The 21151-nt window shown below is 39.4% G+C and overlaps 1 protein-coding gene across 1 annotated transcript in view; it reads right to left on the bottom strand.

Moving 5' to 3' along the window:
* Positions 1 to 21151, bottom strand: part of LOC122800979 (mitochondrial ubiquitin ligase activator of nfkb 1-A-like) — a 279929-nt gene that overhangs the window by 134567 nt on the left and 124211 nt on the right. Inside the window, exon 2 of the mRNA XM_044070399.1 lies at positions 7656 to 7779. Within this exon, the coding sequence (XP_043926334.1) occupies positions 7656 to 7772 (117 nt within the window). The 5' untranslated portion in view covers positions 7773 to 7779. The remainder of the gene's footprint in view (positions 1 to 7655; positions 7780 to 21151) is intronic.

Genomic DNA, 21151 nt, shown 5'->3' with positions numbered 1-21151 from the left:
TAAAAATAAATACAAAAAGTAGAAATAAGGCTGAATGATGCATTTGAAAACTGAAATAAACAATATGGGCAAACAAATTAAGCATTGTGTGAAACAAGATCAGAAAAAAATCTGAAGAACATTTATGTAAAGATACTGAACATAACAGGAAGCCATTTTATTGATATACATGAGGTAGAAATAATAAAAAAACATGCAAAATGAAAAAAAAATTTGAATCTACACACATTTTAACGTCAAACACACAAGACTATAGACATATTTACAAAATTTGTGTAAGACAATTTGGTTCCAAAAAGGGGTTGATAAATTGTGCTAGTAACATTCAAGTCTAGATAATGGAATTAAATAGATTATACTAAAAAAAAAACTATGCAAACTGGACCACAAAAAGCACAGGGAGGAGGCAGATTTGATAATAATGATCTGACAGCACTTCAGCATGAACTTACGGTATCATGATATCTGTTATATCTGTAAGACATTTAAGCATGGGGAGATTCATAAATACTGCAGACTTGCACTTGTTAAACCCATCTTTAAGAGAAAAAGGAATAGGACAAACTGAGAGTCATATAGACCCACAAGTCTACTTTCTTGTTGTAGAAAAACAATGGAGAAATATATCAGAATACAAAATAAATGTATAACTACTATTAACATGATGTTCTATAGTAATGTTACAACAGCTATAAATGAAAAAGTATGCTGTGATGTTATTCATGTAGACCTAATGTCAGCCTTTGGCAGGGTCATACATAAAACACTGATCAGTAAATTAGAACAACTAGATATTAACGTAATCTTAATAAAATGGATAGCTGCATGGCTTACTAATAGGATACGGTAAATATCATAGAGTTTATAGCAAATGGACAGGTGGAATTCTACATTATAATCAGAGCTTTGTCCTAGGTCCAAAGTTGTTTAGGTTGTATCTTTCAGATCTATCTTTTTCATACATCAAAAACTAAGCATTTGAGATTTGGAAGTCATAGACATAAGGGTAAATATTTAATAAAGCACACAGCGACTGAATCCGTAGATTCATTTAAGGACCTGAGTATATGGATAGCTCCAGCTTTTACTTTTTCTGATCATATTAACCAACTGGTTAATTATAGTTATAAAATTATAGACTGCATAAAAAGATTTATAAAATCTAGGAAATCAGAAATTAGGAAATTATTGTTTGCAAGTTACATCAGACCCAAAGTACAGTAGGGAATAATAATATGGAAAACGTATAAGAAAATTAGCATGAGTAAATTAAAAGAATTACAATGGAAGTATATCAAGGGCATCTTTGGATGTGAAAATTTATTACAAAAGATTAATAAATCTGAACTCGTACAGTGTTTCATATAGATATTTAAGAGGACACCTTATTCAAGTATATAGGGCACTTAGAGATAACTACCCTCAAAGAGTAGTAGAGAATCATTAGACAACCGGTGTATGACAGTAGACAGAAATGGGAGATGTTCCAGTTGGTTATCTGACAGAGAGCTGCTGATGCATTGATTAAACTACCAAATTATATTAAAGCAAGCACTAGTCTAGATATTTTTAAGACTAGCTTGCACAGTTATTATGGAAATGATTGTTTCAGTATATTAGCAGGCTAGAATGGCACTGTTGCCTGTACCTGAAATGTCTATGTGTATGTATGCAACTATACATCACATTAGAAATAACAAGCATTAATAGTGACACAGTGTATAGCCTAGGCATACTGTGCAACAGAAATAAGCAACCCTCGTAACAAAGCACTGAGGCCAGGCACATTTGTCATGATATGCACAGATGGAAAACACCACAGTGACAGGGACTGGTAATTGGCATGGGGGAGGGCTTATGATGTGGATGTGCATATGTATCATGGGCTAGTAATAGTGGTGAGCTTAGAAAACTATGAAAGAATAGAATGGTGCTTTCTGTGTTAGTCAGGTATTCAGATGGGGGGGTTGGTGTGTGTGTGTGTGTGTGTGTGTGTGTGTGTGTGTGTGTGTGTGTGTGTGTGTGTGTGTGTGTCTACAAAGTCCTTACAAAACTTTCTGCACTATAAATGTAAGTTTATTACAGGTGTAGAGGCATTCAGTAGATAATGGCAATTTGACAATGTGCAAATTATAATAATAAGAGGCTAATGAGCTTAATTGCCTTTGAATCACACATTTTACATGTAGCACACCAAAGCTGTGCAATGAGGCTTGAACCTGATTATGAAAACACATAATGATTGTGAAGTACACTGTGCACACTTATATGGGGCAGTAACCATTGTGGAGCCATGGGTGTATTAATCAGTTTTGCTGTCCCTAGGGGCACTATAGTGTAACCATGGACATGGTATAGGTTGTACAGGGTATGTACAGGTAGGTCAATGCATCTTTCATATCCCAAACATCACACTGGTATGCTATGTTTTTATGTACGACTACTACTAGCCTAGCCTGGTGATGGCATTTGTAAACTGGAAATTGAACACCTGCACTGGCCACCTGGAGAATTCCCTTGTGTACCTGGCAGATATACATTGCTGTCTCACTCTGTGGGCCACAAGTGGCTGGGTTCAGCCATAAGATGACTAACGTCTGGATGGGTGCACACCGAGCAGCACAATAGCCAACTGTCATCTTAACTTATCCCCCGTCATGGTATTCCCTTCCCTGTGTTTCACTTCCCCTTCCAGTTTGAGGTCCAATCCTGCCCATCACCAAATGTCCACCCTGTCTCAGTCTGTCTCTCTCCTATATGTTCCCCTAATTTGTGTCAGCACCTCCCTTGTTGTTTTTTTTTTTTTTGTGTGTGTTTGTTTGTCAGCCCCCTGCTACCATCCCTACATCTTCTTTCACTGCCAAACATTCTTATGGTTACCTTCTCCCTGTATCATTCTTGGGAACAAAATGGGCATTTGTCCCACAAACAACATATGTACAATTTTCTTTCCCACACTCATCCCGGTCTTCTCTTCTTCTTCTCCATCTGTTTGTTCCTCTACCTGATTTTCACCCTTTCTGGCTGTCTGATACACATATTTCCTTCCTATTTATACAGATTAATTGGTAGAGACTTTGCTGTGCAGGCCATATAAAAAGTCAAAACTAAGTAAATTAGGATCATGTTATAAAAATATTGTCAAATTTGGAACAGATTCCACACATTCAACTCATCACTGTCAATGCCTGGTTGAAACTATCTCATATTATGAAATATAACCAGTTAATAATGGCTCAGAAAATAATGCACAATCCTGACAACATACCTTCTCTAAAAAGTCTTCTACAACCCTCCTCTAACATTCGTACTCTTCAAACATCTAACAAAGATGTATTCCAAGTAACCAAAGTATCCAGTACAGCAAGCAACTCTCTTTACTCTAACTTTGTTGCTAAAAATTGGAATACCCTTCCACATAGTACTGGATCCATAAACAATCTTAATCATTTCAAAATATGAAAACACACTTATTTGAATCCTGGCTTTGCACATGTTAACACTCCAGGTTAGTTATTAACTTAGCCTTACTTATACAACTTGGCTGAACGTTCTAACTCTGTTAACATATGCCTTCTGAGAACACTACTTCTCTATGAGTAGTTACATTCCTAGCTGCAACTCTCACCACAGAAGCATTACTAACTATGTGCTACTTTGTCTAAGTGATTCTCCCTGCTTAATTTCCTAACTAATGTTATGTTCCTCCACATATATAAATTCAACCATATATTTGTCAGTATTCAAGTGTTTAAAGTCTTGTTCTACTTAATACTATGTATATATTTTTGTTTTTATATTTTTATCCTGTAAATGTGTCAACACTCATTTTATTGTCAATTTTGTTTATAATTTCGATTACTTACTGTGATAATTTGTATGTAAGCTTAGACTGGAGCTTTTCTCCCTGGGCCTCCGCTGAAAATGGGCACTGTCCCAGTTGGGGCCATCCCGGTAAACAAATGTAAAATAAATTAAAAATAAAACAAAAGGACTGTTAACTGTGCTCTTGGCAGTGAGTCAACGAGCAGGGTATAAGTTTTCTTATTTCTATTATGAATTTTAATATGGACAGGAATATTACATAAACAGTTGCTTCTGAGCAGCTGTCTTCATAGTCTCACTCTCTGGCTGTATATCAGGGGCCAACATTTGCTGCTGTCATTTTTAGTATCTATGACCTTTGACAACAACTGTGACATTGGATTATAAAGTGCTTTGGATGTTTGATGGTGGGTGAGTGACAGCTGAGTGGCCACACTCAATCTGAAAACATGCATATTCTGGACACCTTGGCATAACAGAAATGTATTTTTCTAGAACAGAAAACATGTGCTTCCCTTTCCTTCATTTTTTTTGTAAGACAATCAAGTATAGATTTTCCTACCTTGAACAGTTTTCTTTTTTATTCTACTTAGGTCAGCCTTCATCCACACATTCTGAAGGATGTAATCATAACACTTTCATCTGCTATGTAGTACACTAACTGTTCTCCGGACTTTCTGAACCTGTGTTCATTCACTCCAATCCTGAAGGATACAGGCCAGTAATTGCAGTATTCAGAAAGGAAAGAGAACAACTGTGAAAAGGGAAATGCATACGAATTCACAGAGTACATTATCTCAGAGTATTCCCCTTGCACTGGGGTATACGTAGATGTATGTATCAGGGGTATGGCTGCATAGCACCCCTCAAACACACTTACATCAAGGAATTCTAAATTTGTATTAGTAGATGAATACAGCAGGGGTATGACTGCATAGCACTCCCCCATCCACTTACACCGAGGTATACAAATTTCATATTAGTACATGAACACAGCAGGGGTATGGCTACATAGCACACACCTTCACTTACACAGAGGTATACTAACCTTATGTTAGCAGATGTATATAGCAGGGGTATGGCTGCATTGCATCCTCTCCACTTACACTGATTTATACTAATATCATATTAGTCAATGTATATGGCAGGCATACGCCTACATAGCACTCCACCCCACACTTACACCAAGATATATTAATTTCATATTAGTAGAGGTACAGAGCTGGGGTATGGCTGCATAGCACTCCTATATAGCAGAGGTAGGGATGCATTGCCCCCCCCCACCTTACACTGAGGTATACTAATCTTATATTAGTAGATGTACATAGCTGGGGGATGGCTGCATAGCACTCCTATATAGCACATTTATGGATGCATTATTCCCCCTTTACACCAAGATATACTAATCTCATATTAGTAGATGTACATGGTAGATGTACATATGGCTGCATAGCACTCCTCCAAGTTATACTGATGTACACTAACCTTGTATTAGTTGATGTATATAGCAGGTAGCAAGGATACTGCTACAAAGCACCCCCCCCCACTTACATTGAAGTATACTAATCTCATATTAGTAGATGTACATAGCAGGGGTATGGCTGTATAGCACTCCCCCCCACTTATATTGAGGTATACTAATCTCATATTAGTAGATGTATATAGCAGGTAGCAGGGGTATAGCTGCATTCGCCACCCCCACTTACATCCAGGTATACTAATATCAAATTGGTGAATGAATATACAGCAGGGTTATAGCTGCATAGTACTCCCCTCCCACACTTACACCGAGGTATATTCATTCTTATTAGAGGTATATAACATGGGTATGGCTGCATAGCACTCCCCCTCACACATACACACTTTGCCCACCCCTGGAAAAAGAGAAATTCAGAATTTGATGTTGTTTTGGTTGGATCACATTATCTCATAGTATACTTCTGAAAGGAAGGTGTGTGGGACACATCTGATGGTCACTAAATTGGTTATCTTCAACTGCAGCCATTCTGTTATTATTAAGGTAGACCTTAAGCTTCAGCTTTCACCTTTAATGAATGGCCAGGTTGAAACTGGCATTTTCCAGCAATACTGTTCATCAGGCTTCTTCCTCCAGAATTAGAAGCACCTCCTATTGGTACTAGATGGAGATTTGGTTACTAGAGGCACACCTAGAAGGTTTCTGCTTTGTTAGCACTGTATGAAGGGACTTTTCTTATGAAAATGCAAGCATCGTGCTCCAAACAGTACATGTGGTAAGAAAGAAAAAGCTTGGGGATAAGCACATCCTCTTAGTTCACTATGATGTTAAAAGGGAGAACACTGACCAAAGGCAACAGCATGCTCTGCCAATCGGTCATGGATGCTACAGCTCCTTAAGGATTTCCTAACAAATGTGTCTCAAGAAGGAGGTACCAGCAGTTATGATCTTTCTTACCCGATTTCTACATACATTCCACCGCAGCAACTTAAACAAATTGCTTCCGCACTGTTGCAAACCAAACCAAGTAATGTAACAATGAACTAGACTACTATACTGTTTGGCTATATGTTACACAATTACTGGGCTTCTCCTTGTACTGTTTCATCTACACAGCAATATTATATTCTCAAATGGACCTGAACTGCTGGCTATTAGAAAAAAAAGGTTTACAACTACCTGTCTAATTGACTTTCTGCCTTATAAATATTTCTAAATGTATTTATGTTAAACACACCCTTCAAACTCAGTTATAATATTATGTGAAAATCTAGGGCTATCATAACTACAATAATTCTCTGCGGAATGACTGTAATTTGTATTTTTTTGCCTGTGTTTTTATGCTTTGTCTGAAAGAAAGATACATTCTCCGTTTAATTCTGCACTTGCATGCCATGCCTGTCAGAAAAGAATGCATTACGTATGTACTAAAATATGAAGTGGACTTTCTCTTCCTAGACTGCTTGAAAATGATCAATGCCCAGTTGGATTATCCCAGTTACAAAATAAAAATAAATTAATAATACATAAAATAAATATATACTACTACTACGTATACAGCCAGAAAAAAGGTAAAAAAATATTGTCAGTCTCTACTGCTAAAATTTGGAAGAGGTTGTTGCCACAAATTAAAGCTACCTTCTGTGTGTGTGTGTGTGTGTGTGTGTGTGTGTGTGTGTGTGTGTGTGTGTGTGTGTGTGTGTGTGTGTGTGTGTGTGTGTGTGTGTGTGTGTGTGTGTGTGTGTGTGTGTGTGTGTGTGTGTGTGTCTATGTGTGTGTGTGTTACTGACACTTTAGCTAGCAGTACCAGGTCAGGATAACCTCATCACCACTGCTGCTTACATTGCACATGATGGAAATAATAGTTTTCATTGAGAAAGTCAGAGATCAGAAATCTTACTTCTGAATGGATGAAAACAAAAGGATAAACACAGGAAATCAAATGATCGCACACACATCACAAGATATAGACAGACAGACAGATAGCTATGGAAACCACCCTACACCCCTGTGCCCCCTCCACACCAGTAATTATTTATTCTAACTCTGAAACAGCATGCCCTAAATGAGGGAAGATACGTCCATTTCTGATGCTTGACCTGTTCTTATTTGGCCATTCAAAAATCAGTCATTTGATTATTAAAATTTTGCATGGCAGCCAGCAATAACATGTATAACTTACTTGCATAAGATGCTATAAATTTACTGCAGCAAGATATAACACAGAAATATAAGAGAAGTTATCAAGAACTGAGTTAAATGCTATACTGTAGCTTACTGACAAAGGCAAACGTAATAAACACTAAATAACGCAATTATTGTTATTCATAATAATACAATTATGCTCTCTTACCAGTAGCTCATCTACTTCTTTTTGCTTTTGTCCACGAAGGTAGTAAAATAACCCAGCAAATGCTATGCTTGATCCAAGGCAAAATATCTCAAGTGGACTTACAGTTATATCAGACATCTTTTGCCTAGAAAGAGAAACAGGTCAGAGCCGTTAGGAAAAGTAAATATTCAACAAGTAATCTCCATGGTATCTCCGAAGTCTCAAAACAACCCACTAAAGTGTAGTGGGTCTAAAAACAAAACAGTGTAAGAAACTTCTCTGTGTGGAAGATTTTCAGTCCATATATTTCTAGTTAATCACTGTATAGTAATCAGATCAGACAATAGTAATAGAAGTAGCGAACGTAAACTCGTCAAGTCAAAAAGTAATAATAGAAAATATATAATTCTACAGCATTACTATCACTTACCTCAATCAAACAACCCCCTTCCTGAAGTTTACCTCTTCCCATAGCTGTACTTCAACCATTTTCTTAGATATGCAGATTTCCAAAGACACCAACAATAACAGAATCACCACTGATCTATTCAGAAAACCAACGAGGGTTAACTTATTACTCCACAGTAAAAGTCTACATCCTACAAAAACCAAGTATAATGTAGTGAAATCCCAAGGCTATAGATTAGCTCGAATTACCACAGAGATGGAACCATTTCTGAGAAACCTGAACAACTTAGAGAATGATTTTCTAGTGAGAGGCTATGAAAGTCAGATGTTAAAAAACATCCTGGAACCCATTATAGAACTGAAAAGGACTGAAGCACCTTCACTCAACCTCCCCAGTAGAAAAATGTTAAGTAATTCCACAGAGAATAACAAATGCAAAAATAGCTGCATCCTGACATACACTTTGGATTATCACAGTATCAAAATATTATTGAAGAAAACTGGGACATTGTCACAGGAAACCCTTTTCTGATTAACATCTTAGGTGAAGCCCCATCATTTGTTTATAGGAAGGCCAGGAATATTAGAAGTTTTGTTGAATTTAAACCTAGACCATGTGAGAAAAGCACTAAAAGATGTGAAACTAATTGTACATTTTGTATATTTATACAGCAAGATGATAGTTTTTATTGCCCTTATTTAAAGAAGATCATTAAAACCAGTGCAGGGGGTGACTGTAACACTAAAAAAGTAATTTACAGGGCACAGTGCAATGAATGTGATGCATTCCATGTGGCAAGACTGTAAATAAACTCAAGCGAAGGATTTCATGTCATCTGTCAGAAATCCGCTCAGGATGTAAAAACAATGCACTAGCCAAACACCTTTCTCTTCATAAAAGACACACAGGTTTTAAGTTCCAGATCCTGGATCGCATAGACATGGGTGATCTTGAAGGAGACATCCCGAATATTCTGGAGAAACATGAACTCATGTGGCAATTAAAGCTGAACTCTTTTAGAAAGCCTAGACTAAACTACTACTGTTCAATTAAAAGTGCACTGGAACTTAGAAAATTGCCACATTGTTTACATGACTAATTTTATTTTACTTTATTTTTTATTTTTTTTTCCTACAAATTGGTTTTAAATACCATTTTAAATCATTTGAAATTTAAGTGTTTATTTTGTTTCCATCATCATACATACATTTTGTCTTATTTTTTTCTGGTTCTCTTTTTTCCACTTTATTCAAAATGATGGTAATAACAATACTAACTAATTATACAATTATATAGCTTTTTAGGGTTCTTGTACACAGACCTGAAGAAGTCTAGAAGGACGAAAGCGATCTTTGTTAACAATAGGTTATGAAAATAGAAAGTGATTTTTACATGCAAAATGTATATGTATATATTTATATATAATTTTGATCTAAAATGAACTAAGGTTGATATATTTCCAGCCATGTAGTATTTTGCCTTGGATAAAATCACAGACTTAATAATCTACCTAATAATTTGGTTAAATAAGCTCTACCATTAAAGTACATTAGGGCTATATATTATTATGACAGCTACTAGGTAGGGCAGGACCAGCTCAAATGTCACACTGATGGGGGAAGGGATGTGAATTTAACATGTGTACCAATAACACTTTGTTTTACAGCACAATAAACCACTCCCATGCCTGATAAAAATATATATATATATTTAGAAAGCTTGTGAGGAAATTATTACTCTATTTTTGTTTTACTTGGATCGCTTGTCTGTGTACTTAATAAAGGATTTTCGACTGGAAACAGATGGCCTGCCTTGCTTGGATTACGTTCAAATACTTAGTAATGCTGTAGAATTATATATTTTCTATTATTACTTTTTGACTTGACGAGTTTACGTTCGCTACTTCTACTACTATTGTCTGATCTGATTAATATACAGCGATTAACTAGAAATATATGGACTGAAAATCTTCCACACAGAGAAGTTTCTTACACTGTTTTGAAAAGTAAATATTACTTGCAACTTAAAGTGCTATAAATGAACAAACTGTGTTCTCTGCATGTAGCACAGAAGAAGTTTACCAAAGAAAGGCAAGGTGGTCAGGTTTGGTGCTACAGAGCATTGCTTTTCTGATATTTAATCCATCATTTATTGAAAATGCTTTTCTGATATTTAATCCATCATTTATTGAAAATTCAAGTCCCTGGTGCTTTTTGTGTATCACTTTTGCAACAAACACCAGTTAAAAAAGGCATAATTTAGTTTCACTGCTGTGGCACTACAGTGCATAACAACACAGTTTTGTCTATGTTAGTAGCAATCTGTAAAACTAAATGAAAACTCCAGCTAAGCTGGAAAGTACAGTTGTGTACCTACCATAAATGTAGATGTTCGAGTGTATCCACTGTTGCAGTCATTACTCTTGGGTTATCCTGCTGGCAGGCTACCCGCAATCGGCCAGAATTCCAAAGTCTAGGTCCGGCGTCGGTTGCTGTCGCCTCTTCCCTGACGTCAGTGCGCCAGGGGTATAAAAGATGCAGCCGACGCCATTTTCTTCAGTTTTTCTTGCCCCAGATGTCAGGTGCACCAAATAGGTAGGCTGAAAAATATATCAATAAGAAATGCAAGCATAAAAATAACATTTCCTTCATCTACAAGCAAATACACCAAAAAGGTTGTATAGGATAAAGAAGTGCAGATAAGTCCCAGCAAAGAGAAGGGGGATGATGGGTGGGTAACCTGGACTGCAACAGTGAATACAACAGGTACACAACTGTACTATGTTCATCATGTTTCACTGTTGCAGTCATTACTCTTGGGTAGAATCCCAAAGCGGAGGATGGGTGGCTGGGCTAAATAGGATTAGGAGAAGCTATGAGGCCCTGCAGAACTGCAGTGGCGAAGCCTGCTCTGGACTTAGAGTAGAGAGGCAAGTGGTAGTGCTTTGTAAAAGTGTGCACTGAACTCCAAGTTGCAGCCTCTAAGATTTCTTTGGTTGGTACTCCTCTGAGGAAGGATGCTGAAGTGGCTGCTGCGCTGGTGGAATGAGGCCTAAATGCCCTTAGGCACTGATTTGACATGCTGAAAATAGCAGAAACAGATGCAATGGCCTATCCATTTAGAAATAGTTTGTTTTGAGATAGCCTTTCCTTGTGATCCTGCAGCATATGACACTAAAAGTTGCTCAGTCTTTCTGAAAGTTTTAGTTCTGACCAAGTAGAAGCGTAACTGCCTGTGTATGTCCAAAGAATGCAGAATTTTCTCACCCTTGTTCTGTGGATTTGGGTAAAAGGTAGGCAAGTGAATGGTTTGGTTGAGGGCCACACTGGACACCACCTTAGGCATAAATGTAGGGTTTGTCCTCAGAGAAACCCTGACTGGATGAAAAATGATGAAAGGTTCCACAGCCATGAGTGCTTGTAACTCTGAGACTTGCCTTGCAGAGGTTATGGCAAGGAGCACAGCTGTTTTCCAGGACAAGAATTTTATATCTGCTGTTGATGCTGGCTCAAAAGAAGGCAGTGTGAGTTTTTCCAAAACATAATTGAGGACCCATGCCGGAATTGGTGCTCTCCTTGGAGGCCTAATGTTTTTGGCCCCTCTGAGGTACTGCCTTATTAAAGGATGAGAAAAGATAGGTGGTTCCGTATTGTAGTGTGCAGAAATGGCAGAGGCATGAATCTTAATTGATGAGAAAGAAAGGCCTTTGTTCAGCATCTCAATTAGGTATTGTAAAATGTGAGGAATATTTGGTACAGACATGTCAATGCCTTGTTCCTGGTTCCAAGCACAGAATCTCTTCCATTTTTCTGCATAATATTTTCTGGTACTGGGCCTCCTGGCCTCCAAGATAACATCCATAACAGCTTTTGAAACAGGAGTGTTCTGAATGGCTACATTATCCGCCATGCTGCCCGATTTAAGGTCCTGAGTTGGCTGTGCAGGATCTGATTGTTTTGTTGGGTCAGCAAGTGAGAAGTTTGAGGCAATATCCATGCTGGACCTTGAGACAAGTTCTTTAGGATTGTGTACCAGTGCTGGCGTGGCCAGTCTGGTGCAATCAGAATCATTTTTGGCTTCTCCTGTCTGACCTTTAGGAGTACTCTGGGAAGGACAGGCAGTGGGGGAAAAGCATATACTGTTAGATTGTTCCAGCTGAATGATAGGGCATCCACTTTCCATGGTTGCTTGTGGTAAATCCTTGTGTAAAATCTCTGCAATTGACAGTTGTGAGGGGAGGCAAATAGATCTATGTCTGGGCATCCCCATTTCCTTATTATCATCCTGAAGACTTGTGGATCCAGTTTCCATTCGTGGGGATCCATGAGGTTTCTGCTTAGTTTGTCTGCCAAAGTATTTGTTTTTCCTGGCAGGAATTGTGCTTGCAGGTGAACTTGAAAAGCCAATGCTGTGTCCCACAAGGTCATTGCTTGTCTGCAGAGGGGGTAGGAATGTATACCTCCCTGCTTGTTTATGTACCACATGACCGTAAGTAACTGTCCTGGATGAAGCAGGTCCTTGAACGCTGTCAGGGCATTTTGAACAGCTAGCATCTCTTTTTGATTGATGTGAAGATGCCTCTGGTTTGCAGGCCATGTGCCCTGAATACATTTTCCTGCCATATGGGCCCCCCAGGCATAATCTGATGCATCCGTTGTCAGTGTCTGTCTGGCTGTGGGTAAATTGAATGGCAGACCCTTGTTGTGGTGACAGACTTCTGCCCACCATCGAAACTCCTGTTGTAGGCAGGGAATGAGTGCAATTACTGTCTCCAGGCTGTGGCAATGCTGAGTCCAAACACTTTTCAGATACCACTGTAGTTTCCTCATATGCAGTCTGGCATATGGAATTAGTAGAATGCAGGATGCCATGAAACCCAAGGCCTGCAGGATTTTCTTTGCAGATAGGTGGGTTTTTGTTGCCAATTTCTTGAAGTAAGTAGTCAGTTGTTTTTGTTTGTCTGGCGTGAGATAAGCCATCTGGGCAGTTGTATTTAAGCTTGCACCCAGGAATATTATCTCTTGAGAGGGCACTAGTTTTGATTTCTTTTCGTTTACTGTGTACCCTAGGCCAATTAGTAATCTTTTTACAAACGCCAGATGCTTTAGAAGAGTGTCTTTGTTCTCTGCTTGAATTAGGCAGTCATCCAAGTAGGGATATATTTGAATTCCTTTTTGTCTGCAAAACGCAATTACTGGTGCCAGGCATTTTGTAAAGACCCTGGGCGCAGTAGATAAGCCAAAGGGCAGTGCAGAGAATTGGTAATGCATTGAGCCAGCTATGAATCTGAGGTATCTTCTGCAAGATTGTCTGATTGGGACATGCAGGTATGCCTCTTTTAGGTTCAAAGTTACGAGCAAAGCCCTCTGGCCCAGCATGGGCAGTAGCTGCTGAAGAGTCAACATCTTGAATTTTGGAACTTCAAGAAACGTATTTAGTATAGACAGGTCCAGAATTGGTCTCCAGGTTTTGTCCTTCCTGGGTACTAGAAAAAGTCTGGAGTAAAATCCTTGCCCCTGCTCTTGCTGTGGTACTTGCTGAATGGCCCTCATGTCCATGAGGGCTGTAATTAGTTTTTGTGCCTCTGCCCATTGATTGTGTGGTAGGTCTGGCATGCCCTTTGACCTTGGTAGAGTGTGAAAATGGAACCTGTAGCCTTGGGACACTATGTTCAAGACCCATTTGTGTTGGGTAACGATTTGCCAATTTGATGAAAAAAGTGCTAGTTTTCCCCCTAAGGGGGCTGTCAAAAGAAAACTGTTTGGACCTAGTAGAGGAAAGTCATTGGGACTGTTTCCTGTAAGGCTGTGATTTGTCTTCCCCGCTTTTGGAGGTAGGAGCACCCCATTGTTTAGGCCTGTATGAGCCTTGGGGCTGAGATTTATCTCTGGGGTGCCTGTATCTGCCTCTTTGTGGTCTGTCTGAGACTGGAAAGAGCCAATTTTTAGAAGGCCAGTTCCTGCTAAACCTGGGTGGCTGTACCTGTAAGAAATCCTTGACTGTCTGCATGGATTTTGCTTTATCCTCCATTTTTTTTCAACACCTCTTCTGCTTTAGTACCAAACAAAGTATCGTGCTGTAATGGTGCATCTAATAATTTTGCTTTAACATGATCAGGCAGATTTTGTTCCTTTAACCAAGCATGCCTTCTATTAACAGAACCTGTAACAGTGGCCCTGCAAAAGGCCTCCTGTGAATCATAGCCACATTGCAAAGTATGCTTTTCCACTTGTTCAGTTGCATGCAATAAATCCTGCAATTCCTTGTTCTCTGAACATTCAGTATTTGTCAACATTTTCTGTTTAAGTAGTGACATTAAATATTGCTGATATTTAAGCATATGAAATTGACAATTTAAAGCCCTTACAGCCAGGGTTGCAGAAGTGTAAACTTTTTTCCCCCATCTGTCTAGAGCCCAAGAATCCCTATCAGAGGGGACAGGGTTTTTTGCAGTGGAAGCTTGAATCCCCTTGGGACCCTGAGATATAGTTTCTGGGTCAGCAGCGGGGTTTTTATATAGGAATTTATGAGAATACCGGACACTGTAGTATCTGTCTGGCTTAGCAGGTGTAGGGGGTAAAGAGTCAGGGGACAGTCCGGACTCTGAAAATACATCATCTACAATGTCTAGAACAGGTGGAATAGCAAGGGGTCTGTGCTGAGGAAGAAGCAGGAAGTCTCTGAGCCTTTTCTTAGATTCAGAGTAATCTTGGCTCTCCCAGTGGAAATGCTCCCTCATAGTATGCAGTGTTTCCCCAAAGGAATAGTCCTCAGGAGGAGAGGCTGAAGGAATGGATTCTTCAGCATCAGAATACTCATAGGGAAGCATGGAGTAATCCTGTTCAGAAGAGGAATCAGAGGAAATAGAAACCTGATCAGGAGAATCATACTCTGTCTCTTGCCTAGGCCTCTTATCAGGAGGGGGATGGGAGCCCCTGATCAAGGTAATTAGGTCTTCGGCCATTTTGAGCATCTGTTTTTTAGGCATGGAAGTCTGAATAGGAGAATGCTGTACTTGTTTCTTTGTCTTTAGAGCTGCTTTAGTCTTTATCTTTGAAGCTGAAGATGGCTTAACATATAGTTGTGTAGGTCTGAAGACACCCTCAGAAGCAGATGCCTGCTCAGCGGCTTCGGACCCATCTGAGGGATTGATTTCCAAGTGTCCAATACCTTGAGTTTCCAAAGGCCCAGTTGGCTCCACGTGGGAGTCGGTAGCGGCCTGTGGCTCTGAGGTAGCGGGCGCCAGGGGCTGCGAAAGTGCTTCACTGAGAACCGGCGAACCGGCAACTGGCCTAGAAGAGGCTTTGTCATCGGTTTTGGACCTCGGATGCCTATCCTTGTCCTTGCGTTTTTTGTAAACTCTGGTTGTCGGCTGTTCCGCTGGCATTATATAATTAAATCTTCATACAAAGTAATGAAATGCAAAATCGAACCGACGCTTGATAGTGCGTTGGTTAAATCTAGCACAAAACCGACAGCTAGCAACGTTATGATCAGGGCCTAGGCAAGGAATACAGTAAGAGTGAAAATCCTTATGAGGTATTTGCTTCCCACAAGAAATACAATTGTTAACTTTTTCTGACATCCGTCTGGAGCAAGAAAAAAGGTTTCCCCAACGGGGTACTTAGCTTTAATGAAGACTTTGGTTCTGAAATTCAGATTTGAAAATCTCAGGAGTCGGCCGACCGGCACTTGCGAACTGCTTTTGCTTCGGGCACCACGCGACAAGAAAGACTGAAGAAAATGGCGTCAGCTGCATCTTTTATACCCCTGGCGCACTGACGTCAGGGAAGAGGCGACAACAACCGACACCGGACCTAGACTTTGGAATTCTGGCCGACTGTGAGTAGCCTGCCAGCAGGATAACCCAAGAGTAATGACTGCAACAGTGAAACACGATGAACATCTTCCGATGAGTGACCTCTCAGACCTCTTGAATCAGAGGCCCGTGGGATATATGCAAATGACCCTTATGAACAGCAGGTGTTTCAACTAATTGGCAATTCTGAATGCCCATGACTTGTTTCCTCATTTTAATGGACAATTTCAGGCCAATAAAGACAAACCCCACTAGCTGTGGATATGCATATTTCGGCCTTGTTATGACCTCATCAGCACAGCACAAGCAAAATGTTTGACTAAGCATAAGAAACACAGGGCTGTTATACCCAGCTGATGTCCATTATCATTAGGGTGACTGCAAAAATATCCCAAATAACAAACTAAAACAATGAGTGAGAAGACCAGCTTGGCTGGAGTTTTCATTTAGTTTTTACAGATTGTTTTTTCTGTGTGACCTTCTCACTCATTGTTTTAGTTTTCTGTGTTAGTAGCAGGATTCTTCTGTATACCCTGACTCCTAATCAGCTACTTCAGCTAAAGATGTGAATTGCTATTCAGGAAGTCAGTTTTGTTGTTTTGAATGACATACTGAAATTATACAGCAACTGATTACCAACAATGGCAGCAGCTGTCTTTATATCACCAATTGAATTGTTTCCCATCTTCTTGGTTAGTGATCAAATGCCTTTTAGATAAGTAAAAAAAAATAAGCCTTTACCACTGTGATTATTTTAAAGAAACCATGGCTCTGCAAAAGTAAACATGTACAATTCTCTAGCATGAAAGGAAACCATTTGAAAATGCCAAATGTTGACTTATACAAGTAACTAACTGCATTAATATGAAAGGAGGAAGGGGAAAAAGTCTACATTGGTAGCAGCATTAAAAATAAATTCAGTGCAATTATATTATTGTCCACATGCACTTAAGTTGCAGCAGTGTTTTCATTATTATTGTCTTTCTTCATCGGTAACAAACTGCAAGATACATGAAGTATAACAAACCATAAAACGAATGCCCTATTACGTGGTTGCAAAATGATGGTAACTGGCTGCCTAAATACTTCAATTGTTCAGTTGATTTTATCATGTTAACACTTTTAATTTATAAATTATATCAGTTCTTTCTGATATATTTATTGTAAGTTATTTTTATGTACTGATAACTCTACTGGTCCACTTGATGTGATTTATAGGTACTTGACTTTTATGGAGAGTCATGGAACTGAAGTCAAGGTAGATCTTATTTACATACTGCAGTTCACCTCTAGTGACTTTGCACCCCCCCCCCAAGTTCTGTGGCACAACAGATAGATAAACTCTTGACTGTGACCCAAACAACTCAGGTTAAATTAATGAGTCTGGTGATGGGTGTTATGGGTTGAGGCTTGGACAGTGTGGCTTGTGTCAGTTCACCCGTCCTAGGGGAGGGACTGGGACAGAGTACTTGCCAAGGCACGCCTCCATGACTGAAGCATAGGTGGAGACCAGGGACACATAATCATGCTGTCTGTGGGGGGCATCTGTAGAGTTCCTTGTGGAGGCATAGATGGTTCCCTATCAGAAATTCAACACTTGATAATGTGAGTACCAAAACACAAAAATGTATGTGTGATTTAACATTAGTAGCAGCGCAGATTAAAAGTTGCTATTATATATTTAAAGCATTTTTTGAAGGGGACAAGTACCTCTGCACCCCTTGATATGAGAGACTGTATCCTCCACATCCCAATTTTTATAAATATACTAACTTTAAGACTGCTTGAATACTCCAATATATAGCCATTTCAGAGTTAGTATATAACGTCCTACAACAGCACTTAAATTTGTGCAATTCCAAGGATTGTGTTTATGGTCCTTGATCATACAACAAGAACTCAGCATGGACAATTATACCACAAATCCACTGCCTGCCCTCCTCTTCGACACTTTAGACATATAAGGAATGGAGAAATGTGGAGAAAGAATGAAAAAAAGCCCTTGTGGATATCTCAGTGATGGCACTGCAATTGACTATTCTACTTCAGAAATGAACAGGTTCGTCTGGAGACAGCTCCTGCCAGCAGAGATTGAACAGGTCATACAGATCATGTTTGGAGGTGTGATGGCTGGCAGGCACCATGGAGCAAAACATTTTAAAAAGACTGTAGACAGCATGCAGAATTTAGTTTGGCTGGGTCAGCGGCATGAAGCTTCATTGTGACTTCTTGAGTACGTGAGCTCAGTGTGTTTGTTACTTTCTACTTTCAAATCTGTGTGTCAGTGTGTGTGCACTTGCGTGTATACGTTTGATGTCAGACATGGACTGGAACTCCAATGTATGTATGATACAGTTTTCGTGACACTTGTTTCAACTGACAACTTAGCTTTACATTTTGATTCTTTCTCAGCTCTGGTTTCATTTCTCAAATACCACTGGAGATTGTTATCTTGATTTCCTTATGTTGACACATGGAATATCTGAGTGGGAATAGCTATTTGAAGATACTATTGTTTCCTTTATTTCAGGAATCATATTTGCCCGAAATGTGTCTACTTTACTAAAACTGCCTGATAACACAAATGATTGAATGCTTAGAAATTGAAACATATTAGGCCAGATTCAGAACAATCACTATTTCTGAATCACAGCTGAAATGACATCCAAAATAACTAATAAAACTGCTATATACACACATTATATGCAAGACTAGTTTCAGAAATAGCACAAAAAAAGAACACGGAGGCTTCATGCTTGAATTAACTTTTATTTTTGAAAGCCTTGTTTTTATCCCTTAATTCCATATTCCTCCTTTCCCAATCATGCTTCAGAATAACTTATGTGTGCTAGTTATTCAAACTTTCTTTCCCACAACTAAATACTGTACTGCATATATCTGTAATAAAAACTGAATTAAAAACACATAAAGCTGTTACAATGGCCTCTTAGTTGCCCATCTGGAATATTGCTATACCTTTACTGCAAGATCCTCCAAAAGAAAGACTAGAACAAGCCAACTCATTTCCAACAAAATACATTTGTCCCATTCTATCTGAGATAAGAAGACTACTACTGAACTATTGAAAATGCAAAATGGTTACCAGACAGAGATCTGAACAACTTCAAGGTTCCAAACTGTTGAAGTCCAACATTTCTCTCTTCACTGGCTGCAAAACTTACCTTGAAAATGCCCTCCTGCAATTTAAGAAATCAGTCCCATTGGCCCAGTAATTCACACCCCTATAACTATACCCCACTGCACTGACCACAGTTTCTTTACCCTTGCTCCTGCACTCTGGGAGTCACTCCCACCAAATCTGTAAAGCATTTCTTCATACTCCATTTTCTGCTCCAGTCTAAAAACCCATTTGATTTTGAATGCAAAATATAACTGTCCTTGATCCAGACACATACAACTTACGACTACTTTACTGAGACCTAAATCACTGCTTGAGCTTAGTTTTGTTAGGAATTTGCTCTTCCACCTTCACTGCACTAGCATAATGGACAGCACATATAACCGACACTCTCACCACCATCCTCACATTTCTACCTTTGGATACTCAGTTTTGTTAGTATGTGCACAACTTTACATATGCTATGGAGTACTGTAGTAATAATCCGTGTCTGTGACTTGCACTGCATGCTTAACTATACTTGATAAGGAGAATATTCTGCAAATACATGGAAAAGAATTCTGTATACTCCTAGGCTGAAACTGAAATTGGTCAATGGTGATACCACAGCACTGACTTGCTGGATGTGTGCTATGTGGCTTATTTATTTAATCATTCAATAACATATTAAGCAGAATAATTTTGAAGACCTTTTTCTTAACTGGAGCACGGCCAACAACGAAGGCAAAAGCTTTATGCTAAGAAAGTTTAGAGTAGCCACTCAAACAGCGGAGCTAAGGAAGCCTGCTGGATATCATAATATTCAGGAAAAAGACTACATTGACAGCAGGAAAAAAACAACAAACTACAGATCGGAAAAGTACAATTGTGTACACTTACCACAAATGTAGATGTTCGAGTGTATTCACTGTTGCAGTCATCCAAGTTGGGTTATCTGCCCGGAGGTAGCCCTCAGTGGGCCTGAATACCAGAGTCTTAGGATTTCTGCGTCAGATGCTGTCAATTCCTCCATGATGTCAGGTCGTCAGGGGTATAAAATAGGCAGCTGACACCATTACATCAGTTTTTCTTGCCCCCAAATGTCAGGAGCCCCCAAAATAGGAAGCTAGTATATGGTGGGGAACTCCACCAGTAAAAATTAAATACCAATGCCATTAGGAATGGCCATAAAAAGGAGAGGTAGAAAATCAGAAAAAGCCAGGGGGCTGGAGGGAGGGAAACCAGGACTGCAACGGTGAATACACTCGAACATCTACATTTTTGGTAAGTGTACACAACTGTACTATGTTCTTTGTATTTCACTGTGCAGTCATCACACTTTGGTTGATTCCCAAAGCTGAGGATGGGTGGAGGCAATCAAGAAGTGTTAGGGTTGGCTAGTAGGCCTTGCAAGACTACTGTAGCAAATCCAGCTCTGGATTTACAAAAGATTGGTAAATGGTAATGCTTGGTGAAGGTGTGTACAGAACTCCAGGTTGCAGTTTCCAGAATGTCTCTGGTAGGGACTCCCCTGAGAAATGCTGTAGAGGTGGAAGTAGCCCTAGAGGAATGTGGTCTGATCCCCTGTGGGGTAGGTTTTCCATGGTGCTTGTAGCAGAAATGGATGCAGTGTGCTATCCATTTGGAAAAAGTTTACTTTGAAATGGCCTTACCCTCTGCCCCTGTAGCAAAGCTGACTAGCAGCTGGTCAGATTTTCTGAAAGGTTTAGTTCTATCAAGGTAGAACCTGAGCTGTCTGTGCATGTCCAAGGAATATAGGATCCTTTCCCCTTTATTCTGAGAGTTAGGGAAAAAGGTAGGCAAATGGATGGATTGTTTTAGAACCACACTGGACATTACCTTAGGCATAAAGGATGGGTTAATCCTGAGGGAAACCCTGTCAGCATGGAAAATAATGAAGGGTACCACAGCCATTAGTGCTGTAACTCAGACACTCTTCTTGTTGAAATTATGGCTAAAAGCAAGGCTGTTTTCCAAGAAAGGAATTTTAACTCTGCTGAAGCTGCAGGTTCAAATGGGGGTAGCGTGACCTTTTCCAGTACAAAGTTAAGGTCCCAGGCAGGAGTGGGTGCTCTCCTAGAGGGCCTTAAGTTGTTAGCCCCTCTCAGGAGCGGTTTGATGAGAGGGTAGGAAAATACAGGTGGCTCAGT

The sequence above is a fragment of the Protopterus annectens genome, chromosome 4.part1, assembly GCF_019279795.1.
Source record: "Protopterus annectens isolate FY-2018-M chromosome 4.part1, PAN1.0, whole genome shotgun sequence".
In the NCBI taxonomy this organism is placed as follows: domain Eukaryota; kingdom Metazoa; phylum Chordata; order Ceratodontiformes; family Protopteridae; genus Protopterus; species Protopterus annectens.
This window is presented reverse-complemented; position numbering and strand designations above follow the sequence as displayed.